The sequence below is a fragment of the Eucyclogobius newberryi genome, unplaced genomic scaffold (genome assembly GCF_026437365.1).
Source record: "Eucyclogobius newberryi isolate DKJ021-1_F unplaced genomic scaffold, fEucNew1.0.hap1 SCAF_13, whole genome shotgun sequence".
Classification (NCBI taxonomy): Eukaryota; Metazoa; Chordata; class Actinopteri; order Gobiiformes; family Gobiidae; genus Eucyclogobius; species Eucyclogobius newberryi.
Genome location: NW_027315757.1, coordinates 32,374,912 through 32,395,117, shown reverse-complemented (window position 1 = coordinate 32,395,117; position 20,206 = coordinate 32,374,912). Strand labels below are relative to the sequence as shown.

The window sequence follows — 20,206 nt, the reverse complement described above, 5'->3', positions numbered from 1 at the left end:
GACCAACCCCCCTATTTTTCACCCTGTGAACATTGACGAAAAGTCACAAAAATTTGTACACCTCTAAAAATCGTGCCTCTCTACATTCTGGCTATTTCCCTTTTCTAAAATAAAAAAATTGGCGCGTCAGCGCCCCCAAATGTACCAAAAATGCATTGAGCGATGGGAAATGACCCAAAAAATCTGATCGTAGAATCATGAAATTTGGCGCAGAGGTAGATGGTGACAAGAGAAGTAAAAAATATGATTACGGCAACGCCGTCCGCCCAACCAAATGTCGGCCATATTGTTTCAAAAATGGCTAAACATGACTTCGGAGTTTTTCCAAACGTCGTACTTTTACGAACTCCTCCCAGGGCGTTGGCCCTAAAAAGCTGAAATTTGGTGAAAATGCTACTGAGGAGTGGGACATCAAAAGTTATCCAAATTACATTGATACCTCTCACGGTCTCTGTGCGGCGAAGCCGCAAACTGTAGCTAGAATTTCAGAAATCTCCCAAATTTAACATTTCTGCCGTTTGCGCAGATAAAGTCCGAATTGCGTCAAATTAGAATCAGTTGTTAAACTCTTTGCCCTAAACCTACTTGAAGTGAAATAAATTAATTTGGAGCCACAGCGCCCCCTACAGATTTTATATGGAGGTTAAATATTTAGTTTTGCGAAATTATATGAAATTTGACACACAACTCAATTTTAGCATCCCCATCAAAAAAGTCAATGAGACCCATGTCATAATTGTTATGGCTTTGCCGTAACGATGACCGAAACCTTCCATGTTATTCCAATGGGGAAATCGCCAGAACATGTTTACACTTTAGACTTTCACAAACTCCTCTCAGGGCGTCAGCCCTATTAACCTGAAATTTGGTGAGACTCATCTTCAGGGGTGGACCATCAAAAGTTATCCACATTTTTATTCAAAGAGTCACGGTGTCTGTGCGGCAAAGCCGCACATTTTGCCAAGAATTCAAAATAAAATTGCTTTTTGATGGTAAAACAAAGGGGAGAAGATGTGACAGCGTCACAGATTCAGCAGTAGGCGTAATAAAAGGACAATTGGGGCGCGTTAGCGCCCCCTCCTCTTGCGGCGTGGCAGCGGCGGCGTGGCGAGGGCCGATCATTGCCGCTTGCGGCTATATTTATACTAATACTATTATCATAATCTTAATCATCATATCTTTGCTACACATTTATAATAATGTCCCTATTGTCCATACATATAGAGAGATAGATGAATACTTTATTGATCCCGCTTAGGAAATTCAATATAAATAGCCAACATAATTATAGGTTAAGAGGGAAGTAACTGAATACATGTACCGAAAATGAATATCACACACACACACACACACACACGCACAAACACACACACACGCACACACATACACGCACACACACACACACACACACACACACACACACACATACACGCACACACACACGCACACACACGCACGCACGCACGCACACTCACACTCTCACACACACACACTCACTCTCTCACACACACACACACACACACTCACACACACACACTCTCTCTCACACACACACTCTTGCTCACACACACACACACAGTCTCTCTCACACACACACTCTCGCTCACACACACACACACACCACACACACACACACACCACACACACACACCACACACACACACACACACACACACACCACACACACACCACACACACACACACACACACACACACACACTAAATGGGTTCCAAATGGACACACTTCATTATTCAGAGCACCTTGGCTTGATTAGCAAAATGCAGGGCCTGGATGTCCCGCTAATTTGTGTGTATTGATACAGTGACATAGCATATGTCTCTGTTACCATGGTGACACAATGCACATGAGCAAACACAACCTAGGTTTAGATGGTCAATGATAATACAAAATTGATTTGGCCTACAAAGTTTCAGGAGCCTGTCGTCGTCTGTTTAGGTGTTGATTTTGAACATAAAATGGTGTAAACTAGGGCCGCAGCTATCGATTATTTTAGTAATCGATTAATCGGTAAAAAATGTTTGTACATTCCGTAAGCCATTTAAAAGCATATTAAATCGTTTTTTAAATAAATGGTATAGTTCATTGTAATAAACAAATAACAAATTGAGTTTCTGCCCCAAAAAAAACACATTTTATTCTCAATGTCACATAAGTTTGTCCCCAAAACAGCAACTTTTCACTTCACCAGTCCAAAGTGTTCTGTTTGTATATAAAGAACATATAAATAATATATATAAAGGACAAATTAACTTGTCACCAGACGGTTCGTAACAGTTACAGTATGAATTAATTTGGGTTTCTGTCACATAACTTAAAATAAGACACTGTGTGTGTGTGGGACAGTGACGCTGGTGTTTTTGAGCGGTGGCTCTACAAACGCACACGTTTACGCATGCGTCAAACCTGTCCTGATGTGTTTACACTGTGCACGCTCCCTGTGCACGCCCCCCCCTGTGCACGCCCCCCCCTGTGCACCCCCCCCCCTGTGCACGCCCCCCCCTGTGCACGCCCCCCCCCCTGTGCACGCCCCCCCCCTGTGCACGCCCCCTCCTCTGCACGCCCCCCCCTGTGCACGCCCCCCCTCTGCACGCCCCCCCCTGTGCACGCCCCCCCCCTGTGCACGCCCCCCCCCCTGTGCACGCCCCCTCCTCTGCACGCCCCCCCCTGTGCACGCCCCCCCTCTGCACGTCCCCTGTGCACGCTCCTTTTGCACGCCCCTTGTGCACGCCCCTCTGCACGCCCCTGTGCTCTGTGCGCAAACGACATCCCCAAACTAGTGGACCGAGCTGGGGAAAAAGATTCTCCCTCTGTGGCTGTGGTTTTGGCTCATAAAACGTGTTTGTGTCGGACGCACTTCAGGTTGACTTTGTCTGGATCTTCCAAACAGACGAGGCAAAGGGCGAGAGCCGGAAACAGTCCTGATCACTTAAGGTACGACCTGCATCACACACACAGCGGCATATGTTAGACTAATGTGTAACTAAGTAAAGCACAAAGTGGAGCCTCACAAACACATTTTAGTTTGGACGAAAGCAGCTTGTTAAAAGTGCTGAACAGAAGCTCGTGCAGTCTTTGTTATTATTGTGTAGAAAGAAGTCATCTGTGCTAAATGTACTTATACACTTATCTGTGCTTTTAAGAGGTCAAACATAATTCATAATTTCACGTTTCTAAATATAGCCTATATTCCCTGTGATATGTTGTGAAGTTAGTTTTCTGCAACACTGCTCCTGTTTTCACACTATAACCTCTTACATGAGCCACATTGATAAACCCACTGGGCTTTCTTATCCCCTTAAGTTTAGGTTTAGAGTAAAATACAGCAATTCAACCACTTTGTCAAATGATTTCAACATGCCATGTCACACTGGTCATCCAAAGGCTTGTTTCCTGTTGAAAGTGAAGTGTTCTTCGTGCATCTGCTGGTGTTTGTGTGGGTCTGATGGCTGAGCAGATGTGACAGCTGCTCATCAATAGTTTGGTCCTCTCTGGTGGAGTCAAAGCTAAAAGTGCCAGCTCATTGGCTCGACCGCTCGCCACCAAACCAAATCCATCTGACCCAAAGCTGCACCTGTTGTTGCAGACGGTGTGGTGCTGTGTGGTGCTCGTGCAGCAGGTGGAGGCTCGATCAGGGCATCTCATTTGCACAGGGACAAAGGCAGATAAAGGTGGTGACAATAGGACCACCAGCAGGTCATTTCTCTGTATGTAGATGTACAATATAGTGTGTCCTGCTTTATCTCCTGGGAAATACATTAACAAGCATAAAGCGACTGACAACCTGTCGACATCCTGTCAATAATACATGTAAAACATACGTGAAATATAGAAATATAATCATAGAATGGTTGTAATTGGTTCATGAGGTGTGCACATTTGTATCGTCAGCGCAATATGAGTTTCTTATTTGCCCAGGAGCTGCTCTGTAGACATAGTGAGCATGTGACAAGTTTTACCCAAGGCTTAAGTAAAGCCGATGATGGGAAACTTGGACGTAATGGACTTTTGAGTGAGAAGATCATTAATACAACAGTATTTTTCTCGGACTCAGAATCATGTGACACAGGATTGTCTAAGCAGATTAGGACTTTTCTTACATTGAACTTTATGTAATTCTCTAAAGACACTCAGCAGTGAGCAAAGTTGTGAAAGTGTTTCTTTGTTGGGCTCCTGTTGCAACACAAACCATCATGCAAGTCTCTGCAAAAGGAGACGCCACAATCAAGCTGGAGAGAAGTTGAAATGTGTCTAGCTTAAGGCATTAGTAAGTATTCTTCTGAGGCCACGAAAACAATAAAGATTGTAGGCTGGATATCAGATCAGGGGAAAGTTACACTGGAGTGCAAATTTACAGTTGCAATCATTCAAATTGCTGATTTTTTGGTGATTAAACTTACAATTCTAATGATTTGATTGGGCAGTAAGTCAAAAATATCTCTTTTATTCTTTTTCAAACACATTCACCAGACTCTTTCTTGTTATTTCTGTGCTTAAATAACCAATATCAACTTTGAATCCAGCAGCTATTGTTTTTAGCATCATTTCCAGCTCTTTGCTACAGTTGCCGAATTTACTTTGTCAGATTATTTGAGTTTAGATAACACACAAATTAAATCCCTTACAAGTTATGCACTAATGCTGCGAATCAAACAGCTGAACTGGTTTTGTGGTGTCTGCACTCGACATCGCTGCGTCTGTAGCCTCTGGTCGGGCCCTGACAGATGATATCTCGCTCTTTGCCGGCCGGTTAAAAGCCCTGCAAACTGACTGGCCTGCCCGCTAATAGCTCTGTGTGGCATCTGGGGTTTTGTTGCCATGGCGACAGCTCAGGGGAGGGGCGTTTGTGTGTCTGAGGAGATGGAGCAGGCTTTTAGGTGCGCTCTTGCCTCCACGCCAGACGCCTGTTTGAATGAGCAATGCTGCCGGGCCTAATGGGGTTTATAGTGGCACTTGCCCCGGGAGAAGTCGGACTCGTTGTGAGCGGTGATCGGATTCAGATGGCGAGTGGCCAGATGGCAGGGCCTTTCACGGTGTTTGTTTGTGTGTGTCAAGGTGTCTGTCTGATGGCACCGTTTTGAAGTCATCAGAATAAAGTGAAGTCACAAAAACTTGAAAATAATACGGAAAAGCCCACAAACAGAACAGTCCATCCCTGAACCGTGTCCTCAGGTACTCCTTACATTTGCTCATTTACAAAAGTGAAAGACACAACCAGGATCCAGCAAATTCAGCACTCTTGTGGCCAGGATGAGAGACACAACCTCTGCAGAATAGATCCCGGGCACATTGAAGGCGCTGTACCAACATGTATTTTCATGTAATTGCTCCAGTACAGATATATGTGTAAGTAGTAGGCAGTGAAGTAGCTCTGAGGGTGAAAATGAGACCGCTGGGTGTTCTCTACATCTAATTATAGAGCGTTTTGTTCCCCGAAAAGCAGGAATTAACATGCTAATGTTTGTTAGCTTTGCAGTGATGCCAAAACTCTGCTCTGGTCTCTGAAAGTTGTGAAAAGCGCTTATGTAGGATCAGTTTGAAATGAACTAGATCTGTTTTGCATGTTTCTAAGATGGTTGAAATAAGGTATAGCACCTAAAAGGCTCTTTGTGTGGACCGATATTGTCCTGAAGCTGCTGGTAAAAGCCCATTTTACAATTCGAATGCAAAACATGACGGATCAAAAATGGGTCTGGTTTACAGTGTGGTCAGGCCAAGTGCCCCGTAAACGTCCGGTGTTATCTGAGCACGCTACACAACACATTGGGAAGTTTCCAAGCAGTTCACCAGTTGCTATGTAATCCCTCTTCATTTTGACATGTACTAGATGGCATCCAATGACTCAAGGCTCCAGCCGCCCTCTCAGAAGGACGCGGCCGACCAGAACTTCGACTACATGTTCAAGCTGCTCATCATCGGGAACAGCAGCGTGGGCAAGACCTCTTTCCTGTTTCGTTACGCCGACGACTCCTTCACCTCGGCCTTCGTCAGCACCGTGGGCATCGACTTCAAGGTCAAGACCGTGTTTCGTCAGGACAAGAGGATCAAACTGCAGATATGGGTGAGTGAGTCATAACAGTCGACAGAGTGTCTGTGGCGTCATTGACACTCCCGTTCAGTCAACATTGGGACAGAGGAGGGCAGTGAGAACAGCCACTGTGAAATGTTTACATTGTATAGTCTTAAAACCAGGACTTCCTCATAGTTTGAGAGCATTTTACCTACAGATATCTGAGCTCGAAAAGATATTCGTAATTACAGAAAAATGCTCTCGTTGTTGTGTCTGTGCTTACCATTAGTATTAGTATTATTTTGTCTTATGCTAGCTATTTTTACTTTAATATATTTTTATTTTTTTACTTTATTTTATTTGTATTTTATTTTTATCTTTTTATTTTATTTTATTATTATTCACTTTATTTTATTATTATTTTATTTTTTATCTTTTTTATTTTATTTAATTATTATTCACTTTATTTAGTTATTATTTTTATTTATTTTTTTATCTTTATATTTTTATTTTATTTTTTTCCTCCATTTCCTATTAGAGAATATGCACTGCAGTTCAAAACAATGTCATTTAGCTTCAAAAAGTTTCATTGATGAAGTATTGTATTAAACAAAAAATATATAAAATGCTAATAAAATGGTGTCCAAAAATAATTGGTATCTGTACAATTTTGACAGCTGCACTTGTAGTACATTTTGCCATACAACTGTTCCTTTGAGTACACGTGTTCGACACTCTTCTACCGCCTCTGGTAATCAGTTATTGCTCCAGGAATTTGTTGCACGTAAAGGACGTTGTTGAATTTGAGTCATACATTTTCAAGTTTGCCTAAATCCATGTTTGAGGAGTAGGTTAGGTTTGTTGTCAGTGCAAAGAATTACAAGCCTTTCAAAGCGCGGATCCTTTGAAGTGAGACACACGCCACATCTCGCAATGTTTTAAAGAAATCATGATCAGACCTCTGCGATGAGTTGGCCACTGTCCAGGGTGCACCCCGCCTAAGGCCCGAAGTCACTGGGATAGGCTCCGGTCACCCGCGACCCCGAAAGGGAACAAGCGGTAGAAAATGGATGATCAGACCTGAACTCAAACTGGCCATCTTCTAGTTAAACGAGACTTATGCAGGTAATTAGTATTAACTATGATATAAGTAGATCATCATTGTTAATTATCATCTGCAATATCGATCTAAAACAGCTTATTAATAGAAATAGGGCATTTCATGTCCTGTTCAAAACTGCCTCTTCATTGTGACATTTTACAAGCAGTTTTCATTTATGTGCTTTTATTTTTGAAAAGTGGCGACAAGATATACAAGATAAGATGGGGATAGGGGATAGGTGAACACAGGGATTTTCTGAGCACTCAAGCCTCAGTTGCTGGATCACTCAAAATTAATCAATCTAAATACAACTCTGAGTGAGTTAGTGATGAGGAATCACTGTTGTTACAAGGTTAAACAGTTTTGAATTATATGCCCTCTTTAGTTTAAGGCCGTGGCTGCAGAGCCGCAGCGCGGTCAAATAACCCAGCAGTTTCAGGAGCCGCGGCATGACCATATAGCCTCATGGCCATATAGCCTCATGGCCATATAGCCTCATGGCCATATAGCCTCATGGCCATATAGCCTCATGGCTAACCCTAGCCCTAACCCTGACCCTAATCTTAACCCTAACCCGGCGCGGTCAAATAGCGCAGCAGTTTCAGGAGCCGCGGCACAAAAAACCCATGCAGTTTCGGCCGCTCGCCGCAGCTCTGTAGACACTCCTTTAGTTTAAATGGTAACTATTTCTCGCAATAGTAAAAGATGTACTAAAACTGCTTGGATGATTTGCTAATTTGCAAAGATGTTTTTTGCCTCAATAAATATTTCAGAGGGAAAATGTATCGTAAAATTATTTCACCCTGGAGAGACTCAGACACAAAAGCAGAAAAGATCTTTTAGCGAACTTTATTGCAAAGTTTATTTGGCGCTCAGACCCCGGTGGAAGGCGTAGCGATCATGGGCACTCCATGATCTGATTGAATTAGATACCTTCCCCCGGAGCCTGGAGACTGGTGGTGGTAGATGTGGAGAGAAGGTAGAGAGGATGATTAGGATGCAGAGGAGGAGCAAGGGAGGTGGTGGGTCGCAGTACGGTTTGAAGCGGCCGAGCCATCTGCCTGAGGGCTTAAATGCGACCGCCTGTTCGCTGATTGGGAGTGGGGAGGAGTGACTGAGAGCGTTGATTGCGAATGAGGAGCAGGTGCGGGGGCCATGGTGCAGACGCCCCCTGTCCTTCCACCCTCCTTCTTGGCCGGGAAAAACTGCATAACCTCTTTGGGATAAGCGCAGAAACCTGGAAAGAGTCCATGGTGAAGTGAGGGATCTGACTCTCACAGACGGACAGGCGGACGCCGCTTGAGTGCGATGATGGCGCTGGGGAGAGGGGTCCTTCCATGGTGGCCGACGCAGATTTAAGTTAGGTCTTCCAGGTGAATTTACGCAGGCTTCATTAGTTAATTAATAGTTATTAGAAAATAGACTTTAGAATAACTGAATTGGCTCATATTGTATTATGTCACTAATTCTGAAAATGCTCAGATCCTCCTTGATGTCATAAGGTGGTTTTACAGGAAGTCCACACACCTTCTCTATATTTCGCCATCTGAGAAAACTGCTGTGGTGATTTTGGGCGTTACAAAAATTGAATTGAATAGAATATCTGTTTTCAATTTCATTATTTAAAAGTGCTCTATGTGACTTCTCTGGAGAGTCAAATTCCTCTCATTATTCTAAAGGCACAGAATGTAACATTTTAGACCAAAATAGACCAAAACATAAGCATCTTTTTTTTATTTTTTATTTTGGCTTGTTTTGTTAGCATAAAATATAGGCCGTGGCTGGAGAGCCGCGGCGCGGTCAAATTGCTGCGCAGTTTCAGGGACCGCGGCATTTCCCTTATAGCCCGTTATAGCCTCATGGCTAACCCTAACCCTAACCTTAACCCGGCGCGGTCTAAAACGGCGCTAAAACGCGGTCAAATAGCGGCGCAGTTTCAGGAGCCGCGGCGCGCGGCCGGCACAAAAATAACATGGCAGTTTCAGCCGCGGCACTGCAGACACTCCCTAAAATATATATATATTTTCCGGCTTGTATCTGCACAAGCCTGACTCCTGACGTCTGGAGGAGTCTGGAGGAGTCTGGAGGAGTCTCCTCCCGTTTGTTTCCAGGAAATGTTGTTCCTTTCCTTTTCCACAGTTTGGTATGAAACATGTGGAATGTTCTGAAGTCACTTTCTATTCCCATGGAATTTTGTTGGAGATTTCCACCTACAGAAAGTTACATACTGTGCCTTATTTACATGTAAGATAGATACGTTTAATGCCATCATGTGGAACATTCTTTACAAAGGAAAACTCATCTCATAAGGGGGTGCTCATATCATTACATAATTCCCCTTTAAATTTGCATTATTATTAATTATTGTTAATTTAATATACCATAAGATTACAAAGTAACAACTTCAGAAAATGTTTGCTTTACTCTTTATGGGAAAACCCTACAGTTCATTATGTTGCCTCTGGTTCGTGTTTGCCCTGGCGATGAGGTTATCACACTTGTGGCACTGGCAGCTGGTGCAGAGCAGTGTTTGCTAATACAAACACAAAGCCAGCTCTCTGGACTCAAATCAAACCTTAGGTTCTGGTTCTTATCAGAGTTCACATCAGGCCACAACCCTTTTTACACCTGCAGGATCACGCTGTAGGTTACTTCTCTTAACCCATTATTAGTTTAATGACTTCAGGCTAATGACATGCTCTTTCCAGGCCTTTACAATTGAGTTTGTGACTGGCTCATTATGGCTACATGCTGTGCTACCTTTTTACATTAGACTAATTGTCTTAGGGAAACTACTTTCTGTGCTAGAATATATCAAAGCATTTCCTGATCATCAATAGTTATACTCGGGCTGTGGCTGTTTCATCGTAAATATTCTAATTCATTAAATCATTTTCAACAATTGAGAGCAGTGTCCTATACTTGTTTTTTCCCCTGTTTTATAACTCTTGTTTATGGATACATTTAGTAAGGTTTAGTACCGTTGAAGACATATTTTAGTGGTAAATTCATCCTAGTTCCAGTTATGTTTTCACAACTATGAAAATCTGTATAATAGAATATAGTGACTTGGTGTAAAACATTTGAGCATAACTATATTAGAGTATTGGCTATGTTTGATCAGTATTCATAGCTTAAGTTTAACAGTTACAAATCCAAACAAACTAATTCTCCAAAAGATTACTATAGAAATCTAACACAAAAGCAAAACAACTCAAACCAAAACCTCGAGCTCAAAATCTGACCAAACTAATCCCTGGGTTATATCATATTCCATGGGGAGTGTATTTAACTTTCCACTGCACATTTCCTATAGAACACAGCCACACCACTTCTCACATATGGTTAGTTTGTTCAAACAGATGATTCGCTTGAGCCAACACTGTGTTAGCCAATGAGTGATTCACAAATGTTTGAAGCAGAGGTCCACGCCTAAACAAACCTGCTGTATACACTACCCCATCAGACCTGTCACTGTTGTGCACTAAAACTATCAGGATCCTCCATTTATGACTGTACAACACATGCAGGGGATTAGTCGGATGGTAAACATGGCCTTTGCATCGTTATAGTCCTCTTTATTGAGACTTTAAAGCACGTTTAAATCAGCCAATTAGTGCTGAACTGTAATACATACGTTTAAAATCATAGAAGACATACAGTATTATGTGGGTATATGGGTATTTATCATTAAACTATAACATTATTTTATACTCTGTTCATTCTAAACCGCAATATTGGTCAAAATCGGCTTAATAATGAAAGAAAAGAGTCTGCAGCGTTGATAAGTCCTGTGACATTTGACCTTTTTTCAGATTTTCATTTACGTGTTTTTTAACCCGACATGTATAACTTGGGAGTCTGTGTATTTTTATATTATTGCTAGAAAGTACAGAGCAGTGGAGATAGGGGATAGGTGAAAACAGACATTTTGCAAGTTTACTCAAACACACAAACATACAGTAAGTACCGTATATGATGAGGAAACACTGTTATAACATGATCAAAAGCGCGTACAAGCATTTCTATAAGACTTCCAGAATATCATACATTTAAAACACTTAATATCACAACTTGATCTAAATATTTTTGCCTTGCATCTCTGCGTAATGTCTTTGGCTAATCACTTTGTAAGGGTAAGTAAAGACACGGGCCTGACGTAACCACTAATGCTGATTAATGACTAAGAAACATGGCATTTCCTCGAGTCTAAAAACAGAGGAAATCCCTGTCACCGGCTGAACCTGCACGATACACTCTCCCAGGGCAGTGGATTCAAACGCTGCGTGTGCCTACAAAGCATCACGTTAATAATCTACTACACTATAGGTAATGGCCAGACCACATCTCGGAATATAACGAGGGCATAAGTAATGAGTTTGTGGGCAACACAGACGGTTTCAAACTGTGAAACAAACAGCACTGGAAAACCACTCGGGCGGCTCAATTATGGGGGGAAAATGTAATATCTGGGTCATAATTGTTATAGGGAAAAGAAGGGGTAATTTCTGTTCTTATTCCTTAACGTAGGTCGGATATTGGCTCATCTGAGGTTAATAGCGTCCCAGCTTTCTGCCGGGAAATAGCTACATTGTGTTTCAAGTGCTTCTTCCACATACATAAATGTAATGTATTGTTGTGGGATGCATGGTGCGCGTTCTAAAATAGACCCAGGTGACGCATGTTTAGAGATGAATACCCTGCTGCTGACATCAGAGCCAATGTCCACTAAGGATAAACACACACAAGAGCAAATACACATGAATAATACATCATTCAGCCACTTTATTACATAGTTCAGTGATGCAACATGCAAATAGTTGTAAGAACATTTGTCAGAAAGGACTATTAGTCCAGGCAAAGTAGCATTTTACGACCAGCTAATTGTAAAAAAAATGTTTTTGCATAAAAAAATTTCTATGAGGTGTCCAGAACAACATACTAAAAGTCCTAAGAAATCCTAGTTGAGGAAATATGTTAAATTCTCATCAATCCGAGAAGTGTGCCATTAGGCGAGGCAACAACACACCCCAATGAGGCTATTTTTTTCCTTTACTCCTATCAAAATGAAACTTTATACAATGAAAGTACCAATGAAAAGTAAATTTTTTTGTATTACAAGTTTCTTTAAAAATACATTTTGATATGCAAATGAGCTATGCACAAATCGAATATGCTCAAAATACACCCAAATAGGCCTATTTTTTACTTTACTCCTCCCACAATAAAACTTTACACAATGAAAGTATACATGAAAAGTAAAACATTTTGTATTAGAAGTTTCTTTTGAAATGAATTTGAATGTGCACATGAGCCCCACACTTATTGAATATGTCTTAATTTGCATAGGCAGAAACACCATGACCACTATGACAAACACATCGGCCCAATCTTCATCCAATCATCTACTGCCAATGGGTGATGGTAATGCTGCTTTTGTACTGGCCTCTAATCTGAAAACTACCTGGCTTGGTAGCACCTGCCTGGAGCATAACCCCCGCCGGTTTAGTCTTCAGGGTCACGGAGGCACACAAGCCTCCCGACCACGACAAGGTAGCAACAACAGGGGAGGTTTTTTTTGGGGTGTATTTTATTTTATTATCAGTTCCTGGTTTGTTATTTGCTTAGTTCTTCCAATCTGGGTCTTCACTAGCAAGGACCACGCCACAACAATTAAATACAAAAGAATGTTTATTAATAATAGTGATGATGGGTAGATGATGGGTCGATGAGAGATCGATGAGAGATCGATGATGGGTCGATGAGAGATCGATGATGGATCGATGAGAGATCGAGATCGATCGAGATCGATATGAGAGATCGATGCGAGAGATCGATGCGAGAGATCGATGCGAGAGATCGATGCGAGATCGATGAGAGATCGATGGATAGAGACTCAGGATGGGGGCTCTGTCTCGGGTAATCAGCCGATTCAGAACCCCCCCTCCATGGATGGTAATGTGTTAAGGTGAAGATGATAGAGACATGGGGTGGGAGGGTGGGGTCGAGAGAGCAGAGACAACAAGAGATGCTGGGATTGGCCTGTGCATATATAGGCCTTCTGGGTAATTAGAGGCGTGGTTAAAGAGTGGAGGTGTGGTTGCTGGGGAAGTAAGAGGTTGAGGCGTGGTCCTGCTCCCGAACCCAAGTTTATCACTGAGATAAAACAAGAACCGTTGTTTGTTTTCCTTATTGTTAAGGAACTGGTCTTTTTGGATTGGATGATCATGTCACCGGAGAAGTGTACAGTTACACCAGATTAGAGGCCAGTACAAAAGCAGCATTACCATCACCCATTGGCAGTAGATGATTGGATGAAGATTGGGCCGATGTATTTGTCATAGTATGCAAAGTGTTTCTGCCTATGCAAATTAAGACATATTCAATAAATGTGGAGCTCATGTGCACATTCAAATTAATTTCAAAAGAAACTTCTAATACAAAATGTTTTACTTTTCATGTATACTTTCATTGTGTAAAGTTTTATTGTGGGAGGAGTAAAGTAAAAAATAGGCCTATTTGAGCATATTCGATTTGTGTATAGCTCATTTGCATATCAAAATGTATTTTTAAAGAAACTTGTAATACAAAAAATGTTACTTTTCATTGGTACTTTCATTATATAAAGTTTCATTTTGATAGGAGTAAAGGAAAAAAATAGCGTCATTGGGGTGTATTGTTGCCTCGCCTGTTGGCACACAACTCGGATTGATGAGAATTTAACATATTTCCTCAACTAGGATTTCTTAGGACTTTTTGTATGTTGTTCTGGACACCTCATAGAAATTCTTTATGCAAAAAAAAATATATTTTACAATTAGTCTATTTTTGGCTAAAAAATGAGTTACTTTGCCTGGACTATATGGCTCTAATGGTTGGGTTGTTGCCAGATTGGTGGTTCAAAGTAGCTCCTGGTTTGGGCCTCGCAGCAGCAGAGACTGTAATGGAACATTCAGAAGCACAGATAAACCTGTTACCGTGGCACCAGCCCAGCAGAGCCAATCACACAGAGTTTCTGAGTTACTATCAGGATCTATATTCTCTCCACAAACCTCCCTGTAGTCCTGGCCTGAAATTCATTTTACTCATAGACTTTTTCTTATAATCACAGTTTTTTTAAAGGCACGATGGAGGCGAATCAGCAAAGTAGTAATTTACTCACAGGACATAGTTATTAGTCTAGCTTGTTACATTGTATAGTCTTAAAACCAGGACTTCCTCATAGTTTGAGAGCATTTTACCTACAGATATCTGAGCTCTAAAAGGTATTTATAATTCCAGAAGAGGAAAATGCTCATTGTTGTGTCTGTGCTTACCATTAGTATTCGTATTATTTAGTCTTATGTTAGCTATTTTAACTTTACTTTATTTTATTATTGTTTTATTTTATTTTAATCTTTATCTTTTTATTTTATTATTATTTTAATCTAGACAATCAAACCGGGACATGCATAAATATATTTTAAAATAGTAAAAGAATGATTTAATTTACTGTGTTTCTTTGCTTGTTAAGAAACACTACAGACATATATTTATCTGCTTATTAACAATAATAATGTTAATATGAAACCACTTTTGAACCTATGACTTAAAGCAGCTGTCACACAGTAACGGCTTTGACTTTTCTTCTTCGTTATGAATGATAATTGTAAGAGAAAAATGAAAAATGAGTTTGTTGTTGTCTCATTCTTTTCCCTGTCAGTAATAAATCCTTGGGCCTGGTTTGTAAAGAGGGAAGTTGACCAGTGCTGCCCCCTGGTGGTGCACAGGCTCGTGGTTAACCAGCGTTTGAATGTGTTTTTCAGGATACAGCGGGACAGGAGCGATACCGCACCATCACCACAGCCTACTACAGAGGAGCAATGGGCTTCCTCCTCATGTACGACATCACCAACCAGGACTCCTTCACCGCCGTGCAGGACTGGTAAGAACACAAGTGCTGATCGAGTCTATAGACCAGGCATGCCCAAACTACGGCTCGCGGGGCAAATGCGGCCCTCAGACCAATTTTTGGCGGCCCTTCAGCTTGGTCCAAACAACAAAAATCAATCAATCAACCTTTATTCATAGAGCCCTTTACAACCCTTAAGTGCTTCACAATAAAATCAAGGCAATACAAAATACAGAACTAAATAAAAACAAACTGTACAAAATAAAGTGTCATTACATTACAGAGTGTTAAAAGCCAGTCTGAATAAATACGTTTTTAGCCTAGATTTTAAAAGGTTAGAATCTGTGATGGTGAGCATGTCAGGGGGCATTTTGATGTTATAACAACCTATTATTAATGTTCCAAGTGGTATTAAAGGTGTGGAGGCGCATCGAAACTATGTCAAATGCAAAAAAAATTGAAGGATTCACTTCCAAATTCGATTGGGTTGTTTGTGCTCCATACAAGTTTCAAAATGCGGCCCTCGGTGAAAAAAGTTTGGACACCCCTGCTATAGACGCAAGTACTGTTCAGTTTGAATCTGGAATAATGTGTGTATTTGATGATCAGACGAACAGACTGTGGTCATTTGTGTTATTTAATGTAAGGTTTTGTTTGTGTCTTTGCTACAGGGCGACTCAGATTAAGACGTACTCGTGGGACAACGCGCAGGTGATCCTCGTGGGGAACAAGTGTGATTTAGAAGACGACAGGCTCATCCCGACAGAGGACGGACAGCGCTTAGCAGAGGACCTCGGTAAATACTCTACGCCAGTTCAAGCACAGACACAGAATATATGGTCATTCGAAAAGCCGCAAGTAGCTAAGCGCGAGGACTGCAGCAACAAACAAAAAAAACACTTATGTTAAAAAAAAAAAATAAAAGCTAACCCTGTAGTTTAGTCCTCCTGTGAACATGTTTGGAAATGCATATATTCCTTGTTGCTCGGGTCAGATAGTGAGTCAGATCCTTGACCAGATGCGGACATCAGCGCCGAGCGTACGAAAGGATAACTCTGCGTGAAACGTCTTTGAACGGAAATGCGTTGCAGGTTTCCAGTTCTTCGAGGTCAGCGCCAAAGACAACATCAACGTGAAGCAGGTGTTCGAGCGGCTGGTGGACGTGATCTGCGACAAGATGAACGAGAGCATGGACGGAGACATGAATCTTATGTCCAACCACAGGACCCAGAACCTGAAGGACACGCCCTCGGAGAACCAGGGCAGTTGCTCGTGTTAGTGTCGCTGACGCAGAGAGACCAGGACCGTACCGCGTGCCTCCGATGCCAACCATTCCCCTGCACTCGGCACGACCAGACTGCAACGCCCTTCACCAATCATCACCCCTATTATAATCTGTGGTAATATAGCAGTAATGTTCTCATGTAGTACTTCTTAACCAGGAGATTTTCTCAAGTTCACTTCAAATTACTCATTATTTTGTCATGTTGGAAAGTTATGGTTGAAGTATTTTTATTCATGTTCACACTAGCAAGAAAGTGGTGCCCAAATATGTGATTGTTGTCAGCCAAAAGATCCTCCATTAAGACGTATAAATGTGTAGAGCAGTTCCCAAACAAATAATGATGACATTTGTGGATCATACATTTTGATTTTTCCTCTAAAAAAGTAAATCTCCCGTAAAGTTATATGCATTGTCTTCTGCTTCCTGTTATATGCAACATTCTGATGCCTTTTTCTGGTTCAAAAGATATAATATGTTGCTTTAAATTGTCACCAATGCTAATTTCTTATCGTTCTCAAACCGCGGAATGATAATAATACTGATACTAATAATAATATCCACCTCAACTGCCTTAACCATCAGCTGTTTTACATTCACAATATGAAATGTGTGTTTGGATTGCCTCTCAGTACAAATGTCCTCGTGCAATGACCTTGACATGACCTGTTGGGGTTATAATTATGACTTCACCAGATTCATTTGCACAATCTAAGCCTCAATTCGTCAAAATATGATGTTCTACTTTTAACAGTTAACGTGCCTTTCCTCTTCCTTTATTGTACAGAAAATGATCGGGTTACAGGTCATCCACGCGCTCACCAGGGAAAGCTCGTAATCAAGAAACAAAATCGGTGGCAATCTTCTGGCATTTATTCACACCAAAGCCTCGTCAAATTACTGTCAATTTGACCATGTCCTGACCTGGGAAATTGCAAAAATGCAGGAAATCAGTTCTGGCTTTGTTCACAGATGACCCTGTTCTGGATTGTTCTGTTTAGAGGCTGGTTCAGTTTGTGTTTGTGAATGAGGCTTATTGTTCCCAGGTCACAATACAAACATTTCAAACTTAATTTTGATAGGAAAAGGCTCAATACCTGACACCAGAAGGACAATGAAAACACTTCAATCCAGAGTCATTCTCTTTTTAAAGATTTGTTCTGTCTGAAGGCTTTATTGAACAGGAAAGGACAGTGTGAAATGGGGATGAGAGAGAGGGAAGGACATGCAGTAAACTGTCGAGATCAGCCTGGCACATGTGCGCTGTGCCTTAACCACTCCACCACCGGGCAGCACAGAAAGTCATTTTCAGCACTAAATAACAGTAGTCGTTACTATTATTTTTTACTGTAATGATCCTGACAATTGTAAAACTTTTCAGGAAAGATCCAAAATGTTTCCTATTTGTGGTGTTTTTTGTTTTGTTTTTTGTTTTTTCTCGATACTTGTTCAAAGAGTATTTAGTTACTAGTTATTTTTTTGTAATAACCCTGGCACATACTGTGGAAATATGTATGGCAGGTGTATAACCTCTTCAAAATGTCCAAATGCAGTTCACGTGTTACTTCATGATACAAAACACAGACCAGTGCTTATTGCAAATGTGCAGCTCTGATACAGAACGATCTATAAGGCAAGGCAAGTTTATTTGTAGAGCACATTTCATACACAAGGCAATTCAAAGTGCTTCAGCAGGAAAAATGCATTCAAATCACAAAGAAATTACAGAAACAGAAATACAATAAAATTAACAAAATTAAAAATTATCAATCCAACTGATTGTCTAAAATAATAAAATCACAAACAAAAGAGAAGAGTGCAAAGAATAAATCCTTTCAGTCATATGCGCAGCTAAACAAAACTGTTTTTAGCTTAGATTTGAACATTGTCAGAGTAGAACCTGTCTCACATCTTCAGGAAGACTGTTCCAGATTTTAGCTGCATAAAACTGAAACGCAGATTCCCCATGTTTAGTCCTGACTCTGGCACCAGCAGGAGGCCGCTCCATGTTTAGTCCTGACTCTGGCACCAGCAGGAGGCCGGTCCATGTTTAGTCCTGACTCTGGCACCAGCAGGAGGCCGGTCCATGTTTAGTCCTGACTCTGGCACCAGCAGGAGGCCGGTCCATGTTTAGTTCTGACTCTGGGCACCAGCAGGAGGCCGGTCCCTGAGGTCCTCAGAGTCCGAGATGGTTCATATGCCATTAACATATCCAAGATGTACTTTGGTGATAATCCACTTGTACTAATGCTTTTAGATAACTATTGGATGAGAAAATGAATGCATGACAAATCTGCACTTAAACATTTCTGCAGGGAGACAAAAGCTGAGAAAGGGACATTCTGGTGTTGGTTTTCTTTCTTTTGTACTGTATTCTGCTCATTATTTATTAAACAGGTTCACTTTTGGAACGTTTATTTAAGTATTAAAGTATATCTGCAACGGTGCATGGCAAATCGAGAGGCCAAACTCTTATTATTTCTCTTTTGCAGTGCCTTTTCCATCGGCATGCTGGGGTCAGTTACTAGTGTTAACCACAATAGCCTTTGCTTCTCACGGTCAACTACCACTCCCTGACTTCACTGGTCACTTATCTCATCGGTCACTACTGCTGCTAAATAATGATAGTTCTAAGAATGTATTGCACAAAGCATGTCACTTGGACTGGGTGAACTCAATATCAATCATACACTAAATCATGTCTGTGCATTCAAGCGTCTGGAGTCTTTTCTGTCATTGTGATTTATAAAGGTTTTTTGGTCAAGGGCTGTGTAACGCAGTAAAGTTTTATGTTTTTAATGTTGGTTTGAATGTGATTGTTGTTTTAGAAAAATATATATATTGGATGGTGAATTAAATAAATATATTAAATTCAGCTCTTTAGATTTCTGTTCCTTTGTTTGAATTATTGATGCTTCAATTGATAACGTTACATAATTTGTGTATAATATGACATTTTGACATGTGGTTACATGAACAACAGACAACAAATAGAGAGATACAAATCTATTGAAGGCACCACAAGTTCTGTTGTGCAGCGTTCACGTGCTGTTTTTACCAGGAGGTCATGGATATGCTCAGATTGCCAATAGATATTATTCTCGATAAACTTGTGTGTCAAAACCTATAGAATACTCTGTGTTTTCAACTTGGAATGCAACTGGATCACACAGGAATAAAGATGTTGTCTAGAGGCACAGTTCAACTGTCACACAATGTGCTTGTGGTGCAGAACAAGAAAATTATAATTTATGGCTTTGCCTGCTTCCTTCTGACCTCCACCATCAGCCACAGAAACTTATCTCCTTCTCCAGAGAAACCACACTTCACCATTATCCTACATCTCAATACAGATTTCCCCATTTTCCTTTCCTGTGAATGACGCCACAGATTCCTGACAAACTTAAACTAACAATCGCAGCTAATTATCAGCGTGCACACTGACCTACTATTATACCGTGTATATATATATATATATATATATATATATATATATATATATATATATATATATCCCCCTTGGGTTGTTCCAGACGCTAAATGAAGTTCTAGCTTCACACACAACATTGATTTGGAATGAGCTTAAGCCATTAGGGTGATAAACAGAACTGTCCACGCCCCTTTGCAGCTTATCATTCATGAAGAAACTTCACGCCTGCTGCTCTGATAAGGTCAACCAAACGAAGAGGACATGTGGACAACAGAGATAAGAAACCGTTCTGCATCAGTCAGATGTGAGTGTGTCGTTATTTAGATCTGGGCCCGTCTATTAGTCACTACACTTTTAATAATATTATATATTATCTTATACGGTCATCCTCTGTCTATTTTAGTCTGTTTGACAAGTGTGAATATGTCCAAAGTACATTGCTCTTGTGTTTATTTGTTTTGTCTTTTTGACA

General features: G+C 41.0%; 1 protein-coding gene across 1 annotated transcript; it reads left to right on the top strand.

Annotated features, from left to right (window-relative positions):
- The first annotated feature begins 5,846 nt into the window (after window positions 1-5,846).
- rab3db (RAB3D, member RAS oncogene family, b) lies at window positions 5,847-19,179 on the top strand. The gene is made up of 4 exons (XM_072443596.1): window positions 5,847-6,080; window positions 14,937-15,055; window positions 15,694-15,818; window positions 16,114-19,179. The coding sequence occupies exons 1-4, from the start codon at window positions 5,847-5,849 to the stop codon at window positions 16,299-16,301; spliced, it is 666 nt and encodes a 221-aa protein (XP_072299697.1). The 3' UTR covers window positions 16,302-19,179.
- The last annotated feature ends 1,027 nt before the right edge of the window (window positions 19,180-20,206 follow it).

Coding starts and splice junctions, on each gene's coding strand:
- rab3db (XM_072443596.1), top strand. CDS start 5,847: ATGGCATCCAATGACTCAAGGCTCCAGCCGCCCTCTCAGAAGGACGCG. Junction 6,081..14,936: donor GGATCAAACTGCAGATATGG/GTGAGTGAGTCA, acceptor TGTGTTTTTCAG/GATACAGCGGGACAGGAGCG. Junction 15,056..15,693: donor TTCACCGCCGTGCAGGACTG/GTAAGAACACAA, acceptor TCTTTGCTACAG/GGCGACTCAGATTAAGACGT.